This window comes from Electrona antarctica (genome assembly GCF_951216825.1).
Source record: "Electrona antarctica genome assembly, chromosome: 15".
Taxonomy (NCBI): Eukaryota; Metazoa; Chordata; class Actinopteri; order Myctophiformes; family Myctophidae; genus Electrona; species Electrona antarctica.
Window position 1 is genome coordinate 35,137,451 of NC_136796.1, and position 22,334 is coordinate 35,159,784.

A 22,334-nucleotide genomic window follows, 5' to 3' on the forward strand; every position below is an offset into this window, starting at 1 on the left:
ACCGAGAAGAAGCCGCACGCAGGAGTGTTCCGGTGCAAGGCGTTCCTTCGAGTGCACGCACGGGCCGCTCGTTAAAAATGCAGGAGCAATTATACCCCCGTTGGTCTGGGTCTGAGTGAGCGAGCACACTGACTGTCCCCTCCTTCAACCCCCCCCCCCCGCCCCTCTGTCACTGCAGCGGCGACGACGCGGCCCGGGGAAACACGAGCGTTGTTTTCCGTCCTGAGTCGCAGCGTGTCAGAGAGACGGGGCGGCAGAGAGCAGACACCGGCCCGGGCGGATACTGTTACTCCTGGAACAAAAGCCTTCTGCGCCTGTCTGTCTCTCTCCATCTCTCTGTCACACAAAGTAAATTACAAAGTAAAATGTCTTTTATAATATCAGCGCATTATTGCTGTATTGAAATGCAACACATTTTCCTCCCAAAATTAAAGGATTTTCTTGCAGATACAGTATGCAGATTCTTTACGAGTAGCATCGCAACGCATTGTGAGCTTGTAGATCAGCTATTTTAACTATATTTGAAATAAGGCTCAAGTGGTTAATTTGTAAAAAATGTACTGCCTCTGTCTGCAGACTCTCCCGTGTCTCTTCGGTTAATCCAGATCACGGGGATGTTTTTTTGCTGAGCGTGCATTCATGGCCTCTTTCTTCTACTTGAAATGTAGAAGAAAAAAAAAAGAAGTACTATTATGTATATTTGGCATGAAAAATCCCAAAATAAAAACTATTAAAAAAACTACTCAAATAAATGTACATGGTTACTGTCCAGGGCCCACTAACGCCTGCCTGCCTGCCTGCCTGCCTGCCTGCCTGCCCCAGCCCCAACACGCTGGTAACATGGAGCTGTCGTACACCATCATCTTACACTTCTTTCTGTAAATACTCTTATCTGCCCTTTCCGCTACCCCCCACCACCAACCAACACTACCACACTACCCCCCACCACCAACCAACACTACCACACTCCCCTTCGACGGGGACCAAACAAGATGTTATCTGCCCCCCTGTGAATTTCAGCTATGCAGTCTCGCGTAAACAGAGTCACTCTCGGTTTGCACCGAGAAGCCACGCCAAGTTAACTTGGTGACCCAGCAGCATTCATCTGCGCTCATTTGGCATCCCGCTCAGAGCTAGCATTACGGTTACAGTTTGTGTTGGCTGTAATAAAAAAGAAATACATTTGTGCAAACTATGAATTCCAGACTGTGGTCGTCTTCATGTGAGCCATCAGCATAAACAGTTTAAAAAGCAACATTTACATTTTCAGTATAGCTATTTATTTTTCATGAAAACACCCCGTTTAAATCAGTATGACATGATTACTTGCAACAATACAGAGGACTGAGATGTTCTCACAGCCTGTGCAGAGGTGTGGTGAAATGGGTTTAGATGTTTAGCTGTTTATCTCCCTGCATAGAGCACAAGCGTTCCCACTTTTTAAACAGCTCAGTTTCTGAAAATGTATTGACTTCAGAAAACCCAAAGTAAGCCTGGAACCAAACCAGCCAACTATGGGATGAATTGTGGCCATATAACATTTGACTAAGGTCAAAGGTCAAATAATTTCCCAACCTAACAGTATAACCTGTACTCATTATGATTATGTTAATAGTGTGTATTCTACTTAAGCGGTTCTCAAAGCGGGGTCCGGGGACCGCATGGGGTCCTTGAGGGAGTTCCAGGCTGGGGGTCCCCAGCTAAATGATAGTGTGGAACCAAATGGACCCTTATGGGTCTGTAACTCTGAGAGTGTACAAACGGAACCAAATTGGTTCCATTTGTAGGCCCACACTCTGAGTTAAATTAACTTTGATTTTACAATATAAATTGGGGGTCCGTAGACTGCATGTCAAACTGGGGGGTCCTTGAAATGAAACGGGTTGAGAATCACTGCTAGAGCCGTAAGCATCTTCTCTTATGGGGGTCGCTGCATGGCATATCTTTTCAAATGGGGGTCCGCGGGCTAATTAGTGTCTATTTGGGGGTCCTTGACATGAAAAGGTTTGGGAACCACTGTTCTACTTTACTTGTAGTGATCACACGACCATCCCTTCGGGCTACGGCATCCAGGGAATCGGGATAGCAAGTTACTTGTAGTGATCACACGACCATCCCTTCGGCCTACGGCATCCAGGGAATCGGGATAGCAAGTTACTTGTAGTGATCACACGACCATCCCTTCGGGCTACGGCATCCAGGGAATCGGGACAACAAGAACCTCATGAGCCGTCCGTGACATTGATAAGTATAAACACTTGCACGGTGTAAACGTGGAGCTCCACCAGCAGAGACGTGCAGGCCTGCACGCCTAGTGTTACACACTGTGTGCAGTGTAGCATTTCTACCATGTCATTGTGAATAAAACATGGTTTTCTTCAAACCGAGTTGATTTCATCATACAAGCGCTCTGTGGCTTCGTCGTTTCACAACCTCATAGCACTATGTCTGATGGCTTATGGCGTTACGAGCAATATTAAAATCCTCGAATGAACGGGATTGTGTTCCTCTATATACCAGTGGTTCTCAAAGTGGGGTGGGGGGTGCGCGTGTGTGTGTGTGTGTGTGTGTGTGTGTGTGTGTGTGTGTGTGTGTGTGCGCGCAAGGGAGTTAACACATTTTGTGCCCAAGACGTCTGTGGACGTCTTTGGAAAAAAAAATATATATATATATATATATATATATATATATATTTTCTTTTTTTATTAAAAAAATCAAAACAATGATTTTTTTTTTTTTAATACGTGGTGCCAAAGTTTGTGTTTTCGCCATTGAGAATGCATTTGGCGTTTAAATTAAATAACTCAGAAACTATAAAACATTTCAAAGTAAAAAGTTCCAGCATGTGTCTCCACAGTCAGCTGAATTATAAAAAATGTGAATGGATTTTCTAGGTGAAAGTGATTTTTGGGCAGTTTTGCGTGGGCTCTCAATGTGTTAAGAACCAAATGGACCTTTACACAGGACAGTAACTGAGAGTGTACACGTGGAACCTAAATGGGTCCAATTGTACTAAGTTATTGGGGTGCAGAATGCAGAATAAATAATGGACCTTGACGTGAAAAGGGTTGAAAACCACTGCTCTGCATAATCCTTCCGAGACGAGGCCAGCCATTGTGTGGATGTCCTTCTACATGGAACGTTACATGGATGGAGGGAAATGGAGGGAGGGGTCTGGTATACAGGTGGCGTCTCCACAGCCTTTCCTTTGCCAACGCGCCACAGATGGTGGCACTACGTGCCCGGGCAGTCTGCAGGGCATCCCCCTCCAAGCACGAGGGCCAATATGAAGCAAAAGGAAGGGGGGGAGAGCAAAGGGGATGAGAGAGAGAGAGAGAGAGAGAGAGAGAGAGAGAGAGAGAGAGGAAAACACAAGAAACATGAATCGCACCTGGTCATAACTGCCAGGTGCAGCAAGATGCCATAATTATTTTATCGCCGTGCCTGTAATTAATAATTACGTGGCATAGTAGAGTTTTCAGCCTCTGCCCCTCCATGTAAACAACAATGGCTGCCTTCGAGAATCTGCAGATTCCGTTCAGACGATGGGTTTTATGGGTAAGTCTCCGATTGGCTTAGAGGTATAGCCTAGAGACAAGGTAGCCAATCATGAAACGTCTGAATAATGAAGTGATACGAAATGAAAATTCAGACTGAGTGTCAGGCTATACTAGGTCCCTATACTAGCCCCAGTATAGTGATTATAAGCCAGGTTAGGACCTGGCAAAAAACAACAGCAGGAGGAAAATAATAATAATATGAAGGTGATGACGAAGGAGGAGGAGGAGGAGGAGGAGAGGATGAAAACAAAGCGTGAAAGCAGTGTGAAGTAACTAAGTACATTTACTCAAGTACTGCACCATTTTGAATTGTTTGTACTTTACTTGAGTATTTCCAATGTCCAATACTTAACTACGTATACTCCACTACATGTCAGAAGCAAATATAGTGCTTTTTACTCCACTACATTTATTTGAAAACTAAACTTTACTTACTTTGTAGATTCTGATTATCATTGCAAAACATACAGACATTAACCACTTCTGCCCTATATACATTTCGGCCATTTGAAAATAGCCGACTTACAAGCATTTTGAATTCTGGACTTTTACTTGACGCAGAGTATTTCTATATGACAGCATTCATATTTTTTACTTAAGTAAGTAAAACATTCGAGTACTAGCTTTTTCCACCACTGGTCAGCAGAAAGGAAACACAACGGCAGTGATGCGGAAGCAGCAGTGAAGGTCCAGAGAGACAGAGAGAGAGAGAGAGAGAGAGAGAGAGAGAGAGATATGAAGACAAAAGGCTGTGGAGAGAAGCCAGCAGCTGTTGTGTCGCACACCGCAGCCAGAGCGGCATCATGCATGCTCTTGCTGCACACTTTAAAGCTGCAATCCGGGACTTATTTCAGTGAATTACATTTTATTTTAACCAACCGGTTGCGTACAGTATGTTGTACGTATGAGTATGTTGATATGATACAACTATAGCACGTGTGCAGCTAGGGCCTGGAGGTGGTTTCCCTATACTCTTCCACCGAGGAATGTTGTCTGCTGTGTCAACCAATCAATCAATCATCCATCCATCTTTAACCGCTTATCCGTAGTCGGGTCACGGGGGCAACAGCTCCACCAGAGAGCTCCAGACTTCCCTCTCCAGAGCAACATTAGTAACTTCCTCCTGGGGGATCCCGAGGCGTTCCAAGGCCAGTGAGTCGATAATCCCCGTAATCCCTCCATCTCATCCTTGGTCTGCCCCGGGGTCTACCCCTCAGTGGGACGTGCCTCGAGGACCTCCCTAGGGAGGCGCCCGAGAGGCATCCTAACCAGATGCCCGAACCACCTAAGCTGGCTCCTTTCCAGGCGAAGAAGCAGCGACTCTACTCCCGAGTCTCTCTTGCGTGACTGAACCTCTCACCCTATCTCTAAGGGAGATGCCAGTGGGGAAAACGGAGTTGCACCACTTACTTCACACGGGTGTGATTTGTTTTACTGTGAATGTACAGTATGTTCTGCAAGGTCAATGCTATCAGCAAACGTAGCATGCACAGTGAAGCAGGCCTGGCATCTATAAAAAAAGAAAAGTAAAACATTCTTTCCATCCTTCCACACTCTCACAGACGCCGTACACACCTGATGAGTGTCTAGATGCTGTTCTTAACAACACCTGATGAGTGTCTATGCTGTTCTCAACAACATGTCAACAAAACGTCAATTAGTATTTTTTCCAGACACCATGCTAGGGTGAACACGGTAAGGAGACGTTCTGTTCCGACAGTGAATGGTCCGGATCTGATTCTGCGCACGCACGCACGCACGCACGCACGCACGCACACACGCACACACGCGCACATGCGCGCACCCACGCACGCGCACAGTTGTTCTATCAAACTGCATAGATAGAATGTGTCGTTTTCCATTTCGAAAGCACCACTAGCACCCCTTGCAAATGCTGAGAAATATTAAGTTGATAGCAAGTCATTTAGACATTTCCTACGTTTGATGTTTACCTGGTATCCGAATTTCCAAAACTCTAAGCACTGTACTCTATACTTAAAGAGTCCATTGACTTTGGCGCTTGTTGACCAGGCGGGTTCGTGGCATTCATTCCGATGCTGCACTTGTAAAGCCACTCCGGATATAGTTTCTCGGGACCGACGGTTTTCACCTATTTAGTTACGTAAATAAAGCCTACTCTAAATTGAATTAGCCAAAGCCTATCCAGCTTGCTATTTAGCACAAATGGGGGGGGGGGGGGGGGGGGGGGAGACAGCTTCTTGATGGTAACTTTCAGTGGGCGTAATTGCAGATTCTCTGTGCCATTTAATTGTGACAAGCAGAGTTGTGTGGCATGAGAGAGTCTATATTAACCAACATCTTCCAATGTGTAAATTGTTCAGACGAATAAATAAATAAAACAAGCAGTCTCATTTCCCGCGTCGGTCTCCTCTTTGCTCTTCAGCAGAACGTATAGCCTATAGTACTGTATGTGATGTACGCACACAGAGCAGTGTAAATGAGCTGTGTCTGCCTGCCAGAAGACTCACAGTAAGAAACAAATCAACACAGAGCCCCTAATAATGTATGGCCAGCTGTCAGTTTATAGATGAGAAGTGCTCGCACTGCAGTGTGTGCGTGCGCGTGTGTGCATGTGTGTGCGTGTGCGTGTGCGTGTGCATGTGCGTGTGCATGTGCGTGTGCGTGTGCGTGGGGTGCATGAACATTGGTGGGTACATATGTCTCAGTGTGCGTGTGTGTGTGTGCGCGTGCGTGTGTGTGTGCGTGTGTGTGTGTTGGCGGTGCATCGCGTGCATGTGAGTACGCAGCTATACAGTACGTGTGCCCACACACGTCGAGCTTTATAAACGAAGCTGTCTACCCGACTGAGTGACAGCTGTGTGTGAAAGGGATGGTGTGACCAGAGAAAATAAAGATGTTACAAACATAGCAACAGAATCCACAGAGAGAGAGAGAGAGAGAGAGAGAGAGAGAGAGAGAGAGAGAGAGAGAGAGAGACAGAGAGACAGCGAGAGAGAGAGAGAGCGAATGGGATTCGGTTCCATGTGTGTGCTACTGCGCTCTCTCAGTTAAAACGAACACTCCCAATTTGACGGTGTAGGACATTAAAACAGAGGTGTGTGTGAGTGTGAGTTGATTAACAACCCCCCCCCCGCCCGCCCGATCCCGACCCCCACACGCACGCACACACAAACACACACACACACACACACACACACACACACACACACACACACACACACACACACACACACACACACACACACACACACACACACACACACACACACACACACACACACACACACACACACACACACACACACACACACACACACACACACACACACACACACACACACACACACACACACACACACACACACAGAGAGAGAGAGAGAGAAAGAGAGAGAGGGGGGGAGGGACATATAGAAAGAGCCCTGGCTAAAAAGCCTGCCAACAGTGAAGTGAGAGAGTAACCAAACGGACGAGTGATTTATGGCAGAGCAGAGGCGGGCTGCGTTCAGGGCCAGTCAGTCAGTCAGTCAGTCAGTCAGTCAGCCAGCCAGCCAGCCAGCCAGTCAGTCAGTCGTGAAGCGCCAATCAAGAGCTACAGCCGAGGGAAGTGAGCTATACCTCAAACATAATACTAAGAAGTACACAGCCTTCCTATACCTCAATAGACCGGGGCTTTGGTAAATGAAACGTGGGAGTATTTGATTTCCCCCGGACAGAAGGAAGGACGGACGGAAAGCACTAGATTCGATCAGTGAGGAGGGGTGGAGGTCTTCTCTGCTCGACCCCCCCACCCCACCCCCCGGTCTGGAACACCCGATCCACCGTTGAAAATCATGAAAATGAGCGTGCGAACATTCGGCAGACCTCCGAGCTTCCAATGCGTCGCAACATGACACGCGAGCTTGTAGATTTCCCTGTATGGGGGATGACTGCAGTCAACGGAAGTGTACAGTATACTGTGTAACCACTTGAACCACAACATACACATTCTGGACGGAACATTAGCCAAAAATGCAACGCATTGTGAGCTTGTAGAAGAGAATTGGGCTTAAGTAGATAATTGGTTAAAATTAGGGTAACTTACCTCACGATACAATATATGTGGCGATATTCGATTTGATATTGCGATATTGCGATATTCAACATAAGAGATTTCATCAACTTTTATTTTCATCACAAGCTTTTATATTATCACGATATCTGTAGTTGAAAATGAAAACATAACCACAAAAGGCAAAAACCTGGAATTTATTCCAAACTCGTACAAGATTTTTCGTGTCACAAACTGGCCGAATCACATGAATCTTGCCCTCCTCCAAACAGAATAATACTGACTGCAACTTTGCAAATATCACGATATTGGAAGGACTTTACTATATATCGCAGGGAGGAAGTATCACAATATATCGCGATATCGATATATTGGCACACCCCTAGTTAAATTACCCTATAGTGCATATTCGGAATAAGAGGACTTTGAAAAGCTATGCTCGGCTGGAGTGGCTGAAGATGAAGATCAGGCGCGCTCACGCACGCACACACGCACACATTTACAAGGCTCCGTTGTTATTCCTGAAGCACAATAGATCATCCCGGCTAATGTAACCAAACCCTCTTCCCTTGCTTTTAGCCGACCGACCGACCCCTCCCTCCCTCCTCCTAACAGCTCTGACAGTCAGAGTCTCTCTCTTTCTCTCTCTCTCTCTCAGGCTGGCTGTCTGGTCCTCCATCTATAAAGCATTAAGAGTCTAGTAATGCTTCCTATGTACAGTATGGCAGAGCCTCTCAATATGGGCTCCCGTCGACTGTTTGCTTAAGGCCCCGCTGCTAAATCTGCCTCTATATCTGCTTCCCCCATGCTTCTCACCTTCTGTACACACTGATCCTTGATCAGTCAGCCACGGCGTGCGTGCGTGCATGCGTGTGTGCGTGCGTGCGCGTGAGAGAGATACACCAGATCCACTACAACAGAACATCACAGCTGGAGGTCAAAGGCCACCGTCAACAGTAGTGAGAGCCCTGTGGCGTCAGTGAGAAATCCCCCAGCATGCATTGTGTCAGCAGTCAGTATACCATAGAGTTACTGCATACAGTTTTGGAAAAAGTACTCGTGTTTTACTGCAGTAAAAGTATCAATACTGCAATGTAGAACTATATTCCCTTACAGGTAAAAGTCCCCAATTCAAAATGTAAGGTAGGCTTATACTTGAGTAAAAGTACAAAAGTATCAGCATCAAAATGTACCAAAAGTAGAAAGTACGCATTGTCCCATTTTCAGCAAGTATAAAATCAGTCATTAAGGCCCGCCAAAATACATTTTAGTCTACTAAGTAAACTGTCCATTTAGTCGACTAAAACACTAAAACATTCCAGGTGACTAAAATGTGACTAAAACTAAATGAAAACTATTCAAGGGACTGTGACTAAAATCAAAAGTGTGCTGTCAAAACCAACCCTGCTCTGAGGGTGTGCGAATGGAAACGAGTGGACCCGTATAATGGAAACGAGTGGACCCGTATAATGGAAACGAGTGGACCCGTATAATGGAAACGAGTGGACCCGTATAATGGAAATGAGTGGACCCGTATAATGGAAACGAGTGGACCCGTATAATGGAAACGAGTGGACCCGTATAATGGCTCATTTGGTTCCATTTGTTCACTCAGAGTTCAATTAACACTCTGGATTTGCAGATCACGCTGAGTGCCAAAACCAACAAGCGCTTCGAAAGCCTCCCATCGAAATGAAATCCACACACATCCCCCCGAACGCTGTCATGAAATAACAATAATTGATCATGTGCGATGGTAATTGTTCGGGGAGGTTGAAGAGCCTTTTTTGCTGTAATTTTCTCATTTGCGGTGCGCGCACATTACCTAGCATTAAAAATGAATGCACACTGAGCCGTGAGAGCCGGTGGTGCCGCGCGCACATGCACGTACACATGTGTATGTGCACGCACACACGCGCACACACGCACACACACACACACTTATCTCTGTGACAGCTCTGTGGATTCAACAGGCGAAGGAAAATTAGTATAGTCATTCTCTCACCAACGTCATGTCCAACAAGCCGCACGCACGCACGCACGCACGCACGCACGCACGCACGCACGCACGCACGCACGCACGCACGCACGCACGCACGCAGTTTCAGGGATCAATAATTCTGCTAAAGAGAGAGTCACATGCAACGCCCCGCTGCACTAATCGATAGAGGTCCAATTGCTATTGTTTCATCTCATTCCCAGACTTTTACATGTTAATCTGGAGTGAAAGGTGGATGCTGGGTCCATTCCATGTTAATCTAGACCACCCCTTTTGTAAGCAGATCTTACTTTAATGATGTTTGGGAGACAAGAAACTCTTTCCTGGGGTTTTTTTACGTGGGTAATATGTGTTTTATGATATTTTTGTATTTCAAAGTGTCTGTGATGCCACAGACACATGGTCTCACTTCCTTCCTGGACTACATGTTGTCTCAGTAAGACAGCCCTGCCCCTCTCCACAAGATGGGGTGAGTGCACCAAAGCATTATGGTCATTGTAGTAATCCAGCAATCCAGTCAAAGCCTAGTCAAACACACACAGACTACATTATTTGTCTGCCCATAGAGTGCATTTCAAATTGTGCTACTGTTATCTACTACAAATACTATTAGCATTGAGTGACTGCAGTTTCCTCGAGCTGTGAAATGTCCAAGTCCAAGGGCTGCAACGTTTACAAATGTATTTAGTATAACAGACTACACGACTAGTGTAACAATTAAGGAAACACATTTCCATCTATATCCATGCACAAAAGCATTGTGATTAATGATGAAGTTACAAAACGAAGCGTCGTTCACAAAATGTGTAGAGAACATTATTATTATTGAGTGGTGCAACCACTCCCTTACGGAGCTATGTGTGTGGCTGGCTGGCTGCCTGTGTCTGAGCACTATGCCCTATATATTGTGCCACCCCTTACCCCTTATCCCTAAACTTATTTGCCATTTTGTACTATTTTAAAACATTTTAAAATAGTACAAATAGCCGATCTACAAGCTAACAACGTGTCGATGTAGATTGGCTAGTTGAACTATTTTTAAATGTTTTAAAATAGTACAAAATGGCAAACAAGTTTAGGGATAAGGGGTAAGGGGTGGCGCAAGATGGAGCCCTATGTGTGTGGCTGGCTGGCTGGCTGGCTGGCTGGCTGGCTGGCTGGCTGGCTGCCTGTGTCTGAGCACTATGTGTGTGGTTGGGTATGAGCACGAAAACAGCATGGTTTTTCACCACCTGTGCGCAACCTAATACACACACAAACACACACGCACATATTAACTATGATGATTTCGGGTGTGCCAGTACGGTACAGTGACAGTACGGTACAGTAGAGGGTACAGTAGAGGGACCCTCACACGGTAAATATGTCATTTCCTGTGGGTCTGGAACTTCCGGGGACTCCACCCTCCACTCCTTCCCATTGTAAATTGCAAGCTTGTCTCTTTTCCTGCACAATGTGTTTTTAAGCCTGCTAAAATAAGATGGGAAATATCCCCTATAGGCCTAGGCTACAGTATCAAGTCGGCCATACCATGCACCCTGCATGACCAAAACGTTCAATAACAAAATGATTGGCAATATTAAACCTATGGTCGAATATGACATAAGGCATAGCAACTTATAAGTAATAAATTTCTAACCCCGTCCCGTCCCACTTGTCCCACACAAGCGATACGTCTGTCCCTCAAATGGACAGTTTGGATCTGGTGCACCGTAGACTGAATGCTTTAGGAGTGGTCCATCATCGTAAACTGAATGGTTTAGGAGTGGTCCATCACATGTTAACACAACCCCCCCCCCCCCCCCCCCCCCCTTTCTCAGAGTCTATGGTCAATTGGTCATACCAGTAATGGTTCATTTATCCGACACGTGAAAAAAAGCGTCTTTTAAATGCGTCGAGTGACATTTGTGGAAAGGGTCTAAATAAATTAGCCCCGAGAAGACTCCAGTGTTAAACTCCATCCATTTTAATAGAGACTTTCATGATAATCACGGCCAGATGTTGGTCGGTTGTGTTCTCTTCTCTCTCTCTCTCTCTCTCTCTCTGCAGATATGTGCCATAAAATGGAGGCGGTGGGTGGGTGGTGGTGCTGGGAGGGGGTGGCAACACTTTGGTATGAGTTACGCAGAGGGAGAATGCATGAGGCCATACATACCTTCAGTATGCAACAATCATGATTAATGGAGGCAGGACCTGCAAGGCTCAGGACCGATGCCCAGCACTGCACGGCCTCACAGCGAGGCCGAGGAAGGTATAGGTATTGGTTTGCACACTTGTCCACGAATCGCGTGCCAGGTCAAAATGACCGACCGTCATGTCATTGTGTGGACATGGCGTTAAGCTGACGGACAACCTTGTTCTCTCTCTCTCTCTCTCTCTGGTCTCTCCCAGCGATCAATGGTCATTAATGAGAGCGTGGGATAGCCCTCCCGAGCCACTCTGTCACACCGCCCACCCCTCAGGCCACCCCCTCCCCCTCCCCACTGTGTGGATGTGTAGTTTCTACGACGGTGTCGGCTCAGTGTTGTCAAGGTTGCGTCAAACGCTGACGGTGGCAAGATGGGATCTGAGCTGACCTTGGGGTGGGGTGAGGCGGGGGGGAGGGGATGGGGCTGGGTGCCTGTTGCAGGTTGCAGTGGGAGGAGGTGGAGAGAGAGAGAGACAGAGAGAGAGAGAGAGAGAGAGAGAGAGAGAGAGAGAGAGAGAGAGAGAGGCATTAGGGGAATGCTCTGGTTGAGAGACCTCTGAGATGAGCAGAAAGGAGATAATGAGGAGGGGAGAGGAGAGCGAGCGTGCGTGCGTGCGTGCGTGCGTGCGTGCGTGCGTGCGTGCGTGCGTGCGTGCGTGCGCATTGTCATTGCACAGTAAAACAAGACTTGCAATTCTGGGAAATTGCACGTGTGGATGCACCTACAAATTCAAGCTTTGAGCCTTGCATAACAGTATGATGATGATGCATGCATGTAAATCGCTCTGGATTAAGAGTCTGCTAAATTCCTACATTGTAAATTGTGTGTTGACCCACATGACGTCACAGAGGGACCCTAAAAGGTTTATACAGAATAAATAAATACATCATAAAGTCGGGCAGATACTATAGTCTGGTTGCCCTTGGGCAACCACAACAGCATGGGTTCACGTGGATCTCAACCACACCAGCATGGGTTCACGTGGATCTCAGATAGCATGTGTCCAGACTATCACGTGTCAGTCTATCATCTACAGATGTGTCGTTGGAGAACTTCACATGTCCTGCCATTGGCAATTCAGTAGATTGTCAGTGCGTTGTCAGAAACAGAACATTGTCAGTGACAAAGGGGGGCTGGGCATTAGCCAAGGTGTTATATGTTAATTCCCTGAATTGATAGAGTTCCTCTGCTGGACACTTCGTTTCAGTAGCAAAGCAGTAGAATTAGCAGGGCTAATCAGTGAATAAAACACGCAGGGAAAACATTTTCAGTAAAGTGAGAAGAGTTGTCATGACACATCTGTATAATGCAAAGGTTTCAGCCTGACCTCATTGACCGCCATTATCAAATCAAAGGTAGATATGACCAAAAAATATGAAACCACGTGGATGGAAATAAACGCACGGAGGAACTTCCTTGGCCTACTGGCGGCGTGCCTAAGAAGTCTGACGCTAAATTGTCTGCCGTTTTGCGAGATGAGCCAGCCAGAACAACCCTCTTCTAGACGTCTTGCCTCTCGCAGAACTATGAGATAAGGATGAAAACTATATACGCTGTAGGTAATATACCAGCGATTAACTAATTTACAGCCAGCAGCGCCATCTGCTGGTGGCTCAGGGCACCATCCAGTCATTTAATAGGTGAAGCATCTTACTCTGAAAGCCGTTTCACTCGGAAACCGAGAATCAGGAAGTGAATCTTCGCTATGTAACGGGTGGCACGATTGTTATTTCATTCACCCAAAACATTTTTTTTTTAACCGAGGCTCATATCGTTTAGAGAAACGAGGCGCAAATCAAGCTCGTTTTGACACAAAATAATCCGATATATTTTGATTCTAAAAACGGTGTGCCCATAGACAGCATAAGCCAGCGGAATTTTCATTTCAGTTTTTTTTCTGTAATTTTGTTTTGCACCGCACCGGAACCGGGGTGTTATGAGCGCATACAGGACGCAGTTGTGAACCGTAATCAATTGATGTTAAAACAGGCGTCCAAAGGCGATCTCGGCGCAGATGGTGTTTGGACAGGAGGCGTCAAAGGGCGATCTAGGCACCAAATGAGTTAACATAGCCGTGCTTTAGTAACCATCCAAAAGAAATAATGAAAACAGGCCTCTGGGTCATGGTTCAGGCTGTCTCCTGTTACAGATCATTCACTGAAACAGCATGGAGAAATTAAGCCTGATTTATACTTCATCGCGTGTCGGTGTATCCCCGTGCCGAAAATAGCCTTATCCCATTTTGGGCGGGAACCCCATTTGGTGTTTTAAGCGTTACGTTAAACTTTAGCTATTGAAAAATAGCAGATCTACAAGCTCATAGCGCGCCACGGTGGCGCGCTATGAGCTTGTAGGTCTGCTATTTTTTTTAAATCGTTAAAAGGTGCCTCAAATCTTTCAGAAAATTGTCATGATTTAGAAAACGTTTTTTTTTTAATTTCGACGTCAGGCCTGAATGGGTTATACTACTACGAGCTCGCAGCACGTCGCATCACGACTCGTTGCAGAGCCTGAAGCGTCAGCTAGATTTCCGGCGCACGACGCCATCGTGAAATAAAGACTATAAATGGGGTGTCGGTGCTCAGCGTTGTGGCAGTTTAATCCTCTAAAACCTGGAAGGCATCCTTGTTGCCTCAGCTTTTAACCACTTTAACCATTATTTTAAACTTTAGCTGTTGAAAAATCTACAAGCTTGAAGCTTGTAGATCTTCTATTTTTGAAAAGATTGTGAAAACGTGTGTAAAAAGAATATATATATTTACAGCAAACGTTTTTAATTAATATTGTTGCTTCTGGGGGGTGGGTCCCTGGAACAACATATTTTCAGATGGGGGTCAGCGGCCAATTACATATACTTTTTGGGGTGCTTGACATTGAGTCATATAGAAACATAGATTCCTCAGAAAACTGTCAGGATTTTCATTTAGAAGACACTTTGTAGAATCCGGTCTCAGGTCTTAATGGCTTAAACACAAATGAAGTGATCCCCATTGGTCTCCCATTTGAGTCCCCTGGATGCTGCCCGGTGTGGGGTGCCCTGTCCAGGCAGACAGGCAGGCAGGCAGCATGCTGGCAGCCAGCAGAGCCATTGGTCTGGGCTGCCAGCCCAGAGCCGCTGATGCGTAAAACAGCTAGAGCAAACATGGGCAGCCTCCCTCCTCCTTCACGCTCACCGTCAGCCCCCCCTACAATACGATGTGGAGATCTACTGTATATACACAGCATGACAGATTCAGGACTAGATCAAATACATTGAGATGTTAAACCTAGACGGAATGATGCGAAACCTACAGTTCAATATGAAGGTCTGCTGTACAGAATGGCAGATTCAAGACCATGAAACCGCACGATATGGAAGCGAAATGGTGTATTTATAGAGCGCTTTTATCCAAAGCGCTTTACATTGATTGTGCATTACATTCACCCAGTCTCACACACACACACACACACATTCACACACCGATGGCGGAGGAAACCATGCAAGGCACCAACCTGCACATCGGGAATAGGGGTGCAACAGTTTATCAAAGCAATCGATTTGATCAATTTCAAAAGTGGAACAAATAGCAAAAATAGAGCCTATGTATAAAACAAATCACACCCGTGTGAAGTGAGGGGCGCTCGTATCATCATACTGTACATACATCATACATCATCACATTCCAGCCACACATCACAATTTGCGTCCTCACTTTTGTCTTCAAGGTTTGTGTTTATGCACTTTTGTCTTCAAGATTTGTTTACACAAACACTCAAAGCTGGTACATAGGAAGGGCTTAGCGAACCTCAATGAAAAGAAAAAGAAAAACCCGCTCCTTGATAAATCGGCCTATAATGGAAAAGGTAATGGGTAGAATAATGGCCATAAGAAAACAATCGATAGTTGCAGCCCTAACAGTCCAGTATGTCACGCATTCAGCACTACAGTGTTGTGTTAACACACTGGCTCTCTCTGAACTATACGAGGACCCCATGCAGCATGTCGTTATGGTGAGAGATGAATGGAGACGACTGGACAGCTCCCAGTAAACACACACACGCGCACGCGCACACGCACACGCACACACACACACACACACACACACACACACACACACACACACACACACAACGCTCCAGTACACCCAGTATAGACTCCAGCCCACATAACCTCCATCACTCAACCAGTGACAGACACACACACACGCGCGCAACTGAGCCGCACGCACGCACGCACACACTGACACATACGTTCAAAGCCCACCGAGGCGACCACCCACCCACTCCACCCCACCACACCATCGGGGGAGAGAGAGAGAGAGAGAGAGAGAGAGAGAGAGAGAGAGCGTGGCAGACTAAGGCCGGCGGCGATCCATCACACCCCAACTTCACTCAGGGATAAAGAGCGTGAGGTGAGCGGTGGGTGACGGGTAGAAGGAAGGGGTTGACGGGGTGAGGGGGGGTTGGGGGAGGGGGGCTGGGGGGGTTGACGGGGTGAGGGGAGGTGGGGGGGGGAGACTGTTATCGGAGTAGGGGGGAGCGTTCTTTACCTTGGTCTGGAGATAGTGGGGGTAGTAGTATGTGTACTGAGGGTACATTGGTTGCTGCTCCAATCGCTTGCCCATGTAAGCTGGAATCCTTTAGCACTGAGGCAGGCAGGGGAGACAACACAGATCCAACCGGTCGCTCCGGAGTCGCTCGGGACGGACGGACGGACGGAGGCAGACTGAGAGATTCCTCGTATGTTTCCTTTTTCGCTGTGGTCTTTTGTTGTGTTAAATATTTTTTTTATCTCCTGGCTGGATGGCTGGCTGGCTGACTGGCTGGCTGTCGCCGGCTGGTCCTCCTCCTCCTCCGGGGAGGGAGATCAGGCAGAGAGGGTCCGTGATCTGGAGAGGGGAGGGAGGGGGGGGTAGAGCTCCTTGACACACGGGGTATACCTGAGCGGTCCGGGAGGAGAACGGGCTCAGTCTCTCTCTCTCTCTCTCTCTGTCTCTCGCTCTCTGTCTCTCTCTCTCTCTGTGGCGGTCCGACGTAAATATTATCCCACGCGAGATTAGGAAGCGGCTGGCGTCTCGCTGGCTGGCTCCGCACGGTCCGTCCGGGTATGTATGCGCGCACGAGCCACGCGCGGCGAGCTTTGGAGGAGGGAGAAGAGGAGGAGGAGAAAGGAGAGAGGAGCAATATGATGTGGAGAAGAAGCAGGTGGCAGGAGCGATCTGGCACACCACCGGCACACTGGAGGAGGATGAGGAGAGGGAGGAGGAAGAGAGGACAAGGAAAGGAGCGACAAGGAGAAGAGGGGGGGGGGGGGGACGTAGAGCTTCACTTCTCTATTTAAGCTGTCAGACTTGTAGTCCTTCAGACTTGTAGTCCTTCCGCCTCGCTTTGATCTCTATCTCTCTCTCTTCCTCTGCCCCGGAATCGAGGCAGGCGCGCGTGCGTGTGTGTGCGCGTGTGCGTGTGTGTGTGTGTGTGTGTGTGTTAGAGATCTGCTCAGCAGACAGATGTGCTCTGGCGGGGGGAGACAAGAGCCCAGCTACGACCAGCGAAACAGTCCAGAGGCGGCAGAGCAGACGAGTGCAATTAAGAGAAAAATCAAACAATCCTCCCGGCTTCCTATAATGAGATGGCACCAGTTTGTCATTAGAATACAAAAGAAGAAGGAAAAACTAATCAAATCTCCAGTGGTCGGTCGGTCGGTCGAGTCGGACGGATGGTCGGACGGACAGACGGACGGGTGGTCCAGGAGAGGAGTGGGAGAATTTTGTTTTCAGTGAGTGATTCCCAGCTGTCCAACAGACAAGGAGACCCTCATCTGAGATCCTCCCTCTTTCCTTCTTCCCTACAAAATGTGTTCTTTATTTTCTTCCGCGCGGCTCTCTCGCTTTCAGCCTGCCTCCTCACGCTCTCTCTCTCTCTCTCTCTCTCTCTGTCACACACACACACAGTCCCTCGCTTTCTCTCTCGCTCTCTCTCCTTTCCTTCCACAGTGACAGGGCGGTAAAAGGGGGCTCGTCCGAGTGAGCGGAGCAGACCGCCTCCTGTAGACTGTAGGAGGGACCAGAGCACGGAGAGAGAGAGAGAGAGAGAGAGAGAGAGAGAGAGAGAGAGAGAGAGAGAGAGAGAGAGAGAGAGAGAGAGAGAGAGAGAGAGAGAGAGAGAGAGAGAGAGAGAGAGAGAGAGAGAGAGAGAGAGAGAGAGCAGCAGGCTGCAGCGTTTTTAAAAGCCTGTGAGAGGAGAGGAGAGGAGAGGAGAGGAGAGGAGAGGAGAGGAGAGGAGAGGAGAGGAGAGGAGAACGACGGCAGCAGCGCAAGGAGTGTATTCCCCCTACTGGCTGCATGTGGAGCTACGGCCTAAACACAGCACTAAACACACACAGTCCTACAACACTGACTCTGCATGCATCAGTGCTGATTCTATAGTTCAGGAATCTTGATTCTAGATCAGTAATCTTGATTCTAGATCGGATCAGCGCTGATCCTGTCCATTCTATGTCAAAGCTGATTCTGCATCTGATTATGTGTTGACTCTTTGCCAGTATACACATTTCTCAATTTAAGACGTTTTAAAATACAGATCATGTATAATCAGTGGTGGAAAGTAACTAAGTACATTTACTCAAGTACTGTACTTAAGTAGCATTTTGAGGTAGGCCTATAGCTTTTACTTTACTGCAGTATTTCCAATTTTCAATACTTTTGCTTCAACTCCACTACATCTCGTACTTTTACTCCACTACATTTATTTGAAAACTTTAATTGCTAGGCCTATAGTTACTTTGGAGATTTTAATTTTGATTATAGAAAACCCTATCTACATTTCGGCCATTTGAAAATAGCAGATCTACAAGCTCACAATGCGTCGCGATGCGTAACATTGTGAACTTGTAGATCGGCTATTTTCAGAAGACTTTCTGCAATATGAGTACTTTTACTTTTAGTACTTTAAGTAAATATTTATGCCGATACTGTTCTTGTAAGGGAGTACATCTACATTGCAGTATTGATACTTTCACTCAAGTACAACATTTGAGTACTTTTTCCACCACTGTCAGATGCAGACTGAAGATATTTTCTCCCCCATTCTGATATTGAATACCAGAGGGTTACCGTATACACGGAAGGAACATAAACATTATATCTTCCCCAGCAAAATAATTCATCTCCTGTGCATCGTATAAAAAAGAAAAGGTTATGGTGGAGTACAAGTACAAGTATAAGACATATTTATTTTCAATTTAAACCGATATACTGTGCTGTATAGTTATTTTCCACGTGTACATTCAAGAGTGCATTCATATACGGTATATAACAGTACAGCTCATCTCAATAGAAGCAGTTATTAGACAGGAGGGACTTTCTTTCCAACAACAGACCGATAAAACAGAGATCACACGATCATGGAGACTATACAACAGGAAAACACCTTAGGCCTCACTCAGACCTTTACAACAGATTGCTGTATGCTTGCTATATACAAAGGGTGTGACACAGCTTGCCCCAATGCATTTCCAATGGGAGTCACATGGTTTGAGGACTACATTTTGAACTACAAGCTGTTGTATGGCTTTCGGCTGTGTTTCGACTGCGCCCCTCCCCCTCATACAACACAAGTGTTGTGTCAGACCATGTGACTCCCATTGGAAATGCATTGGGGCAAGCTGTGTCACACCCTTTGTATACAGCAAGCATACAGCAATCTGTTGTAAAGGTCTGAGTGAGGCATAAGGCCTCACTCAGACCTTTACTGCATTGCTGTATGCTTGTTGGATGAATGTTGTGTAGTGCCAAATGCATTTCCAATGGGAGTCACATGGTTTGACACAACATTTGTGTTGTATGAGGAGGGGCGCAGTCGAAACACAGCCGAAAGCCATACAACCATAGATATTATAAGAAATAGATGCCTCATTTGCTGCTGCAGTTCATTGGAGCGACGTGTATCCCAATGAAGGCGGAAGTGCAGTGCTGAAGGCTTTTTTTTTTTTTTTGGGCAGCGTCGCTGCCCAAGTGACGTCACTCATGTGACTCCTCCATGTCTCTCGCTGTCACTCAAGTGACTACTGGCCAATCACAGCGCGTCTTTTCGACTTATGTTACGCATGCGGAAACTTGACAAGCTTCCGCTTTGCTTCCGCTAATGCTTTGCAAGGAATGTCGGGAAAATAGTGCCTTCAATGGTGACATGCGCCTCAGAGCCGGAAAGGGCATCTACGTATATATGTCTATGCATACAACAGCTTGTAGTCCAAAATGTGGACTACAAACCATGTGACTTCCATTGGAAATGCATTGGGGCGGCCATGACACTACACAACATTCATACAACAAGCATACAGCAATCTGTTGTAAAGGTCTGAGTGAGGCCTTAGTGATGTCCAGTGGTGGAAAAAGTACTTGCATGTTTGACTTCAGTATAAGTATCAATACAGTGATTTAGAACTATACTTTGTTACAAGTAGAAGTCCGGAATTCAAAATGTAGGCAACAAAAAGTGTTGGCATCAAAAAGTACTTAAAGTACCAACAGTAGAAAGTAGCCTACTCACAATGCAGAATGTCCCATTTCAAGTTTACAAAAATAATGTCTACACATATTTTGAATACAGCTGACGCATTGTGAGCTTGTAGATCGATTTCAAATGGCTGAAATGTATATAGGGCTGAAGTGTTTAATGTATGTTTTGTAATAATAATCAAAGTAACTACTGTAGTAACTAAAGATTTCAAATGAGCGTAGTTGAGTAAAATTACAATATTTGCCTCTGAAATGAAGTGGAGTAGAAGTAAACGCATTGGAAATTGGAAATACTCAAGTAAAGTACAAATACCTCAAAGTACAGTACTTAAGTAAATGTACTTAGATACTTTACACCACAGCTACTAATGAAACCAGCACGATGGATAAGTGTAACTTCCCTTGCATAAGAGGAGCGTTTTTTTATACCTCGTCATACAACAAACACTGAATATTGTCAATTGTTTTGACACACTTGAATATTTGCCCAAAATACATGGAGGCATGTCAGGGTTAATAGAAATTGTAAAATTGTGCTATCATCAAATAAAAATATGAAACATCCATTTCCCAAACGGTAATGCATGGATATAATTCAGTCTGACCCAGAAAGAGGAATAAAACATAATCCCACTGGCAATAAACATGAATGTCAAACCGCTATAAGAAACTTCATGTATTAATTCATGTCGATTAGAAGAGTCTGACAACTCTGTCATTGTGATTTTAACCAACCCTGTGAAGAGTTCTAAGAGTTCTCTTTCATGATTTGGAGACATTGGCGAAACAGCCTCTACAGACTGTGAGCATATGGTTCAAGGTTCAAAGTTGTGCTTTATTGTTACATCTTGTGTACAGGTACATAAATGGTACAGGTACACAAATGGTTTTCATTTACCGTTGTTTTATTTTAATTGTATTGTGTATTGGTATTTTGTATGTGATATGGACCCCGAGTCGGTGGTTCAGGGGTAGAGAGTGGCCGGATGGTAACCGCAAGGTCGCCAGTTCGAACCCGGGCTCCCCCAGAGTTAGTGTCGAAGTGTCCTTGAGCAAGACACTGAACCCCTAATTGCTCCTGATGTGCAGGTTGGTGCCTTGCATGCAGATTCTGCCGCCATCGGTGTATGAATGTGTGTGTGAATGGGTGAATGTAATGCACAATCTATGTAAAGCGCCTTGGATAAATAAAAGGCGCTATATAAATGAGCAAGAGGACCGCTGGATGAGAACACTACACCTACAATCCTTCAGGTAAAGACAGAGAGAATGTTAGAGTATAGAGTAGGCTTTTTAGCAAAAGGTCGATGCACACCTCAAGGCTATTGACAGGTGCGTAGGGCAATAAAGCATACTTAAAAGGGTATCTTTGAAAAACAAAGAAGGGTCCCGCACAGTGTCAGAAAACTTGCCAAAAATGTTGCTCTTTATTCAACGTTTCGGTCTATTCGACCTTCATCAGGACAGACAATACAGGGCACAATAAGTATAGAAGTATAGAGTAAGTATAGAGTAAGTATAGAGTAAGTATAGAGTAAGTATAGAGTAAGTATAGAGTAAGTATAGAGTAAGTATAGAGTAGGCACAATGCTGCTGGGGGAAGAAGATGGCTGCCTGTGAGCACAGGATGAAATGGACACAGGCTCCACTCTATAGAATGACCCAGACCAAAGAAGAGCCGTCTGCTGGCCAGAGAATTTCACTGACCACAAAGTAGCCTGAGAGATGTACACATGTCTCATAGTGTTAACCTCGCGTCACCAGGCTTTTGCACCTCGGAAGAAAGCCACGGGACTTGACCTTCAAGCTTCAGGGGTGTCTGAGTGAGTTCAAGGTCAGGTCAAGACTAAGAGACAGCAAAACATATTTCATTTCACACTCAAATTGCTAAATACAGTGCTTAGTATATTGATACAATCGATGCTTTGCATTGCAAAACGATTCGATACCGATTATTTGCATTTCAAAACGATACGATACATAGTCAAACGATACGACATGTTGAGTTTCCATTTCGATATACTATCAATACAGTTTACTATACCGTTACACCCCTAT

The 22,334-nt window shown here is 45.9% G+C and overlaps 1 protein-coding gene across 4 annotated transcripts in view; it reads right to left on the reverse strand.

The window, feature by feature from the left end:
- LOC306937797 (RNA-binding motif, single-stranded-interacting protein 3-like) overlaps positions 1–22,334 on the reverse strand; it is a 572,911-nt gene that overhangs the window by 372,510 nt on the left and 178,067 nt on the right. Inside the window, exon 1 of one of the 4 annotated variants that reach the window (XM_079521752.1) lies at positions 16,308–17,701. The exons of the other annotated variants lie outside the window; for them this stretch is intronic. Coding sequence (XP_079377878.1) covers positions 16,308–16,382 — 75 coding nt within the window. The 5' untranslated portion in view covers positions 16,383–17,701. Of the gene's footprint in view, positions 1–16,307; positions 17,702–22,334 lie in introns of those variants that run through there. 4 annotated transcript variants of the gene reach the window in all.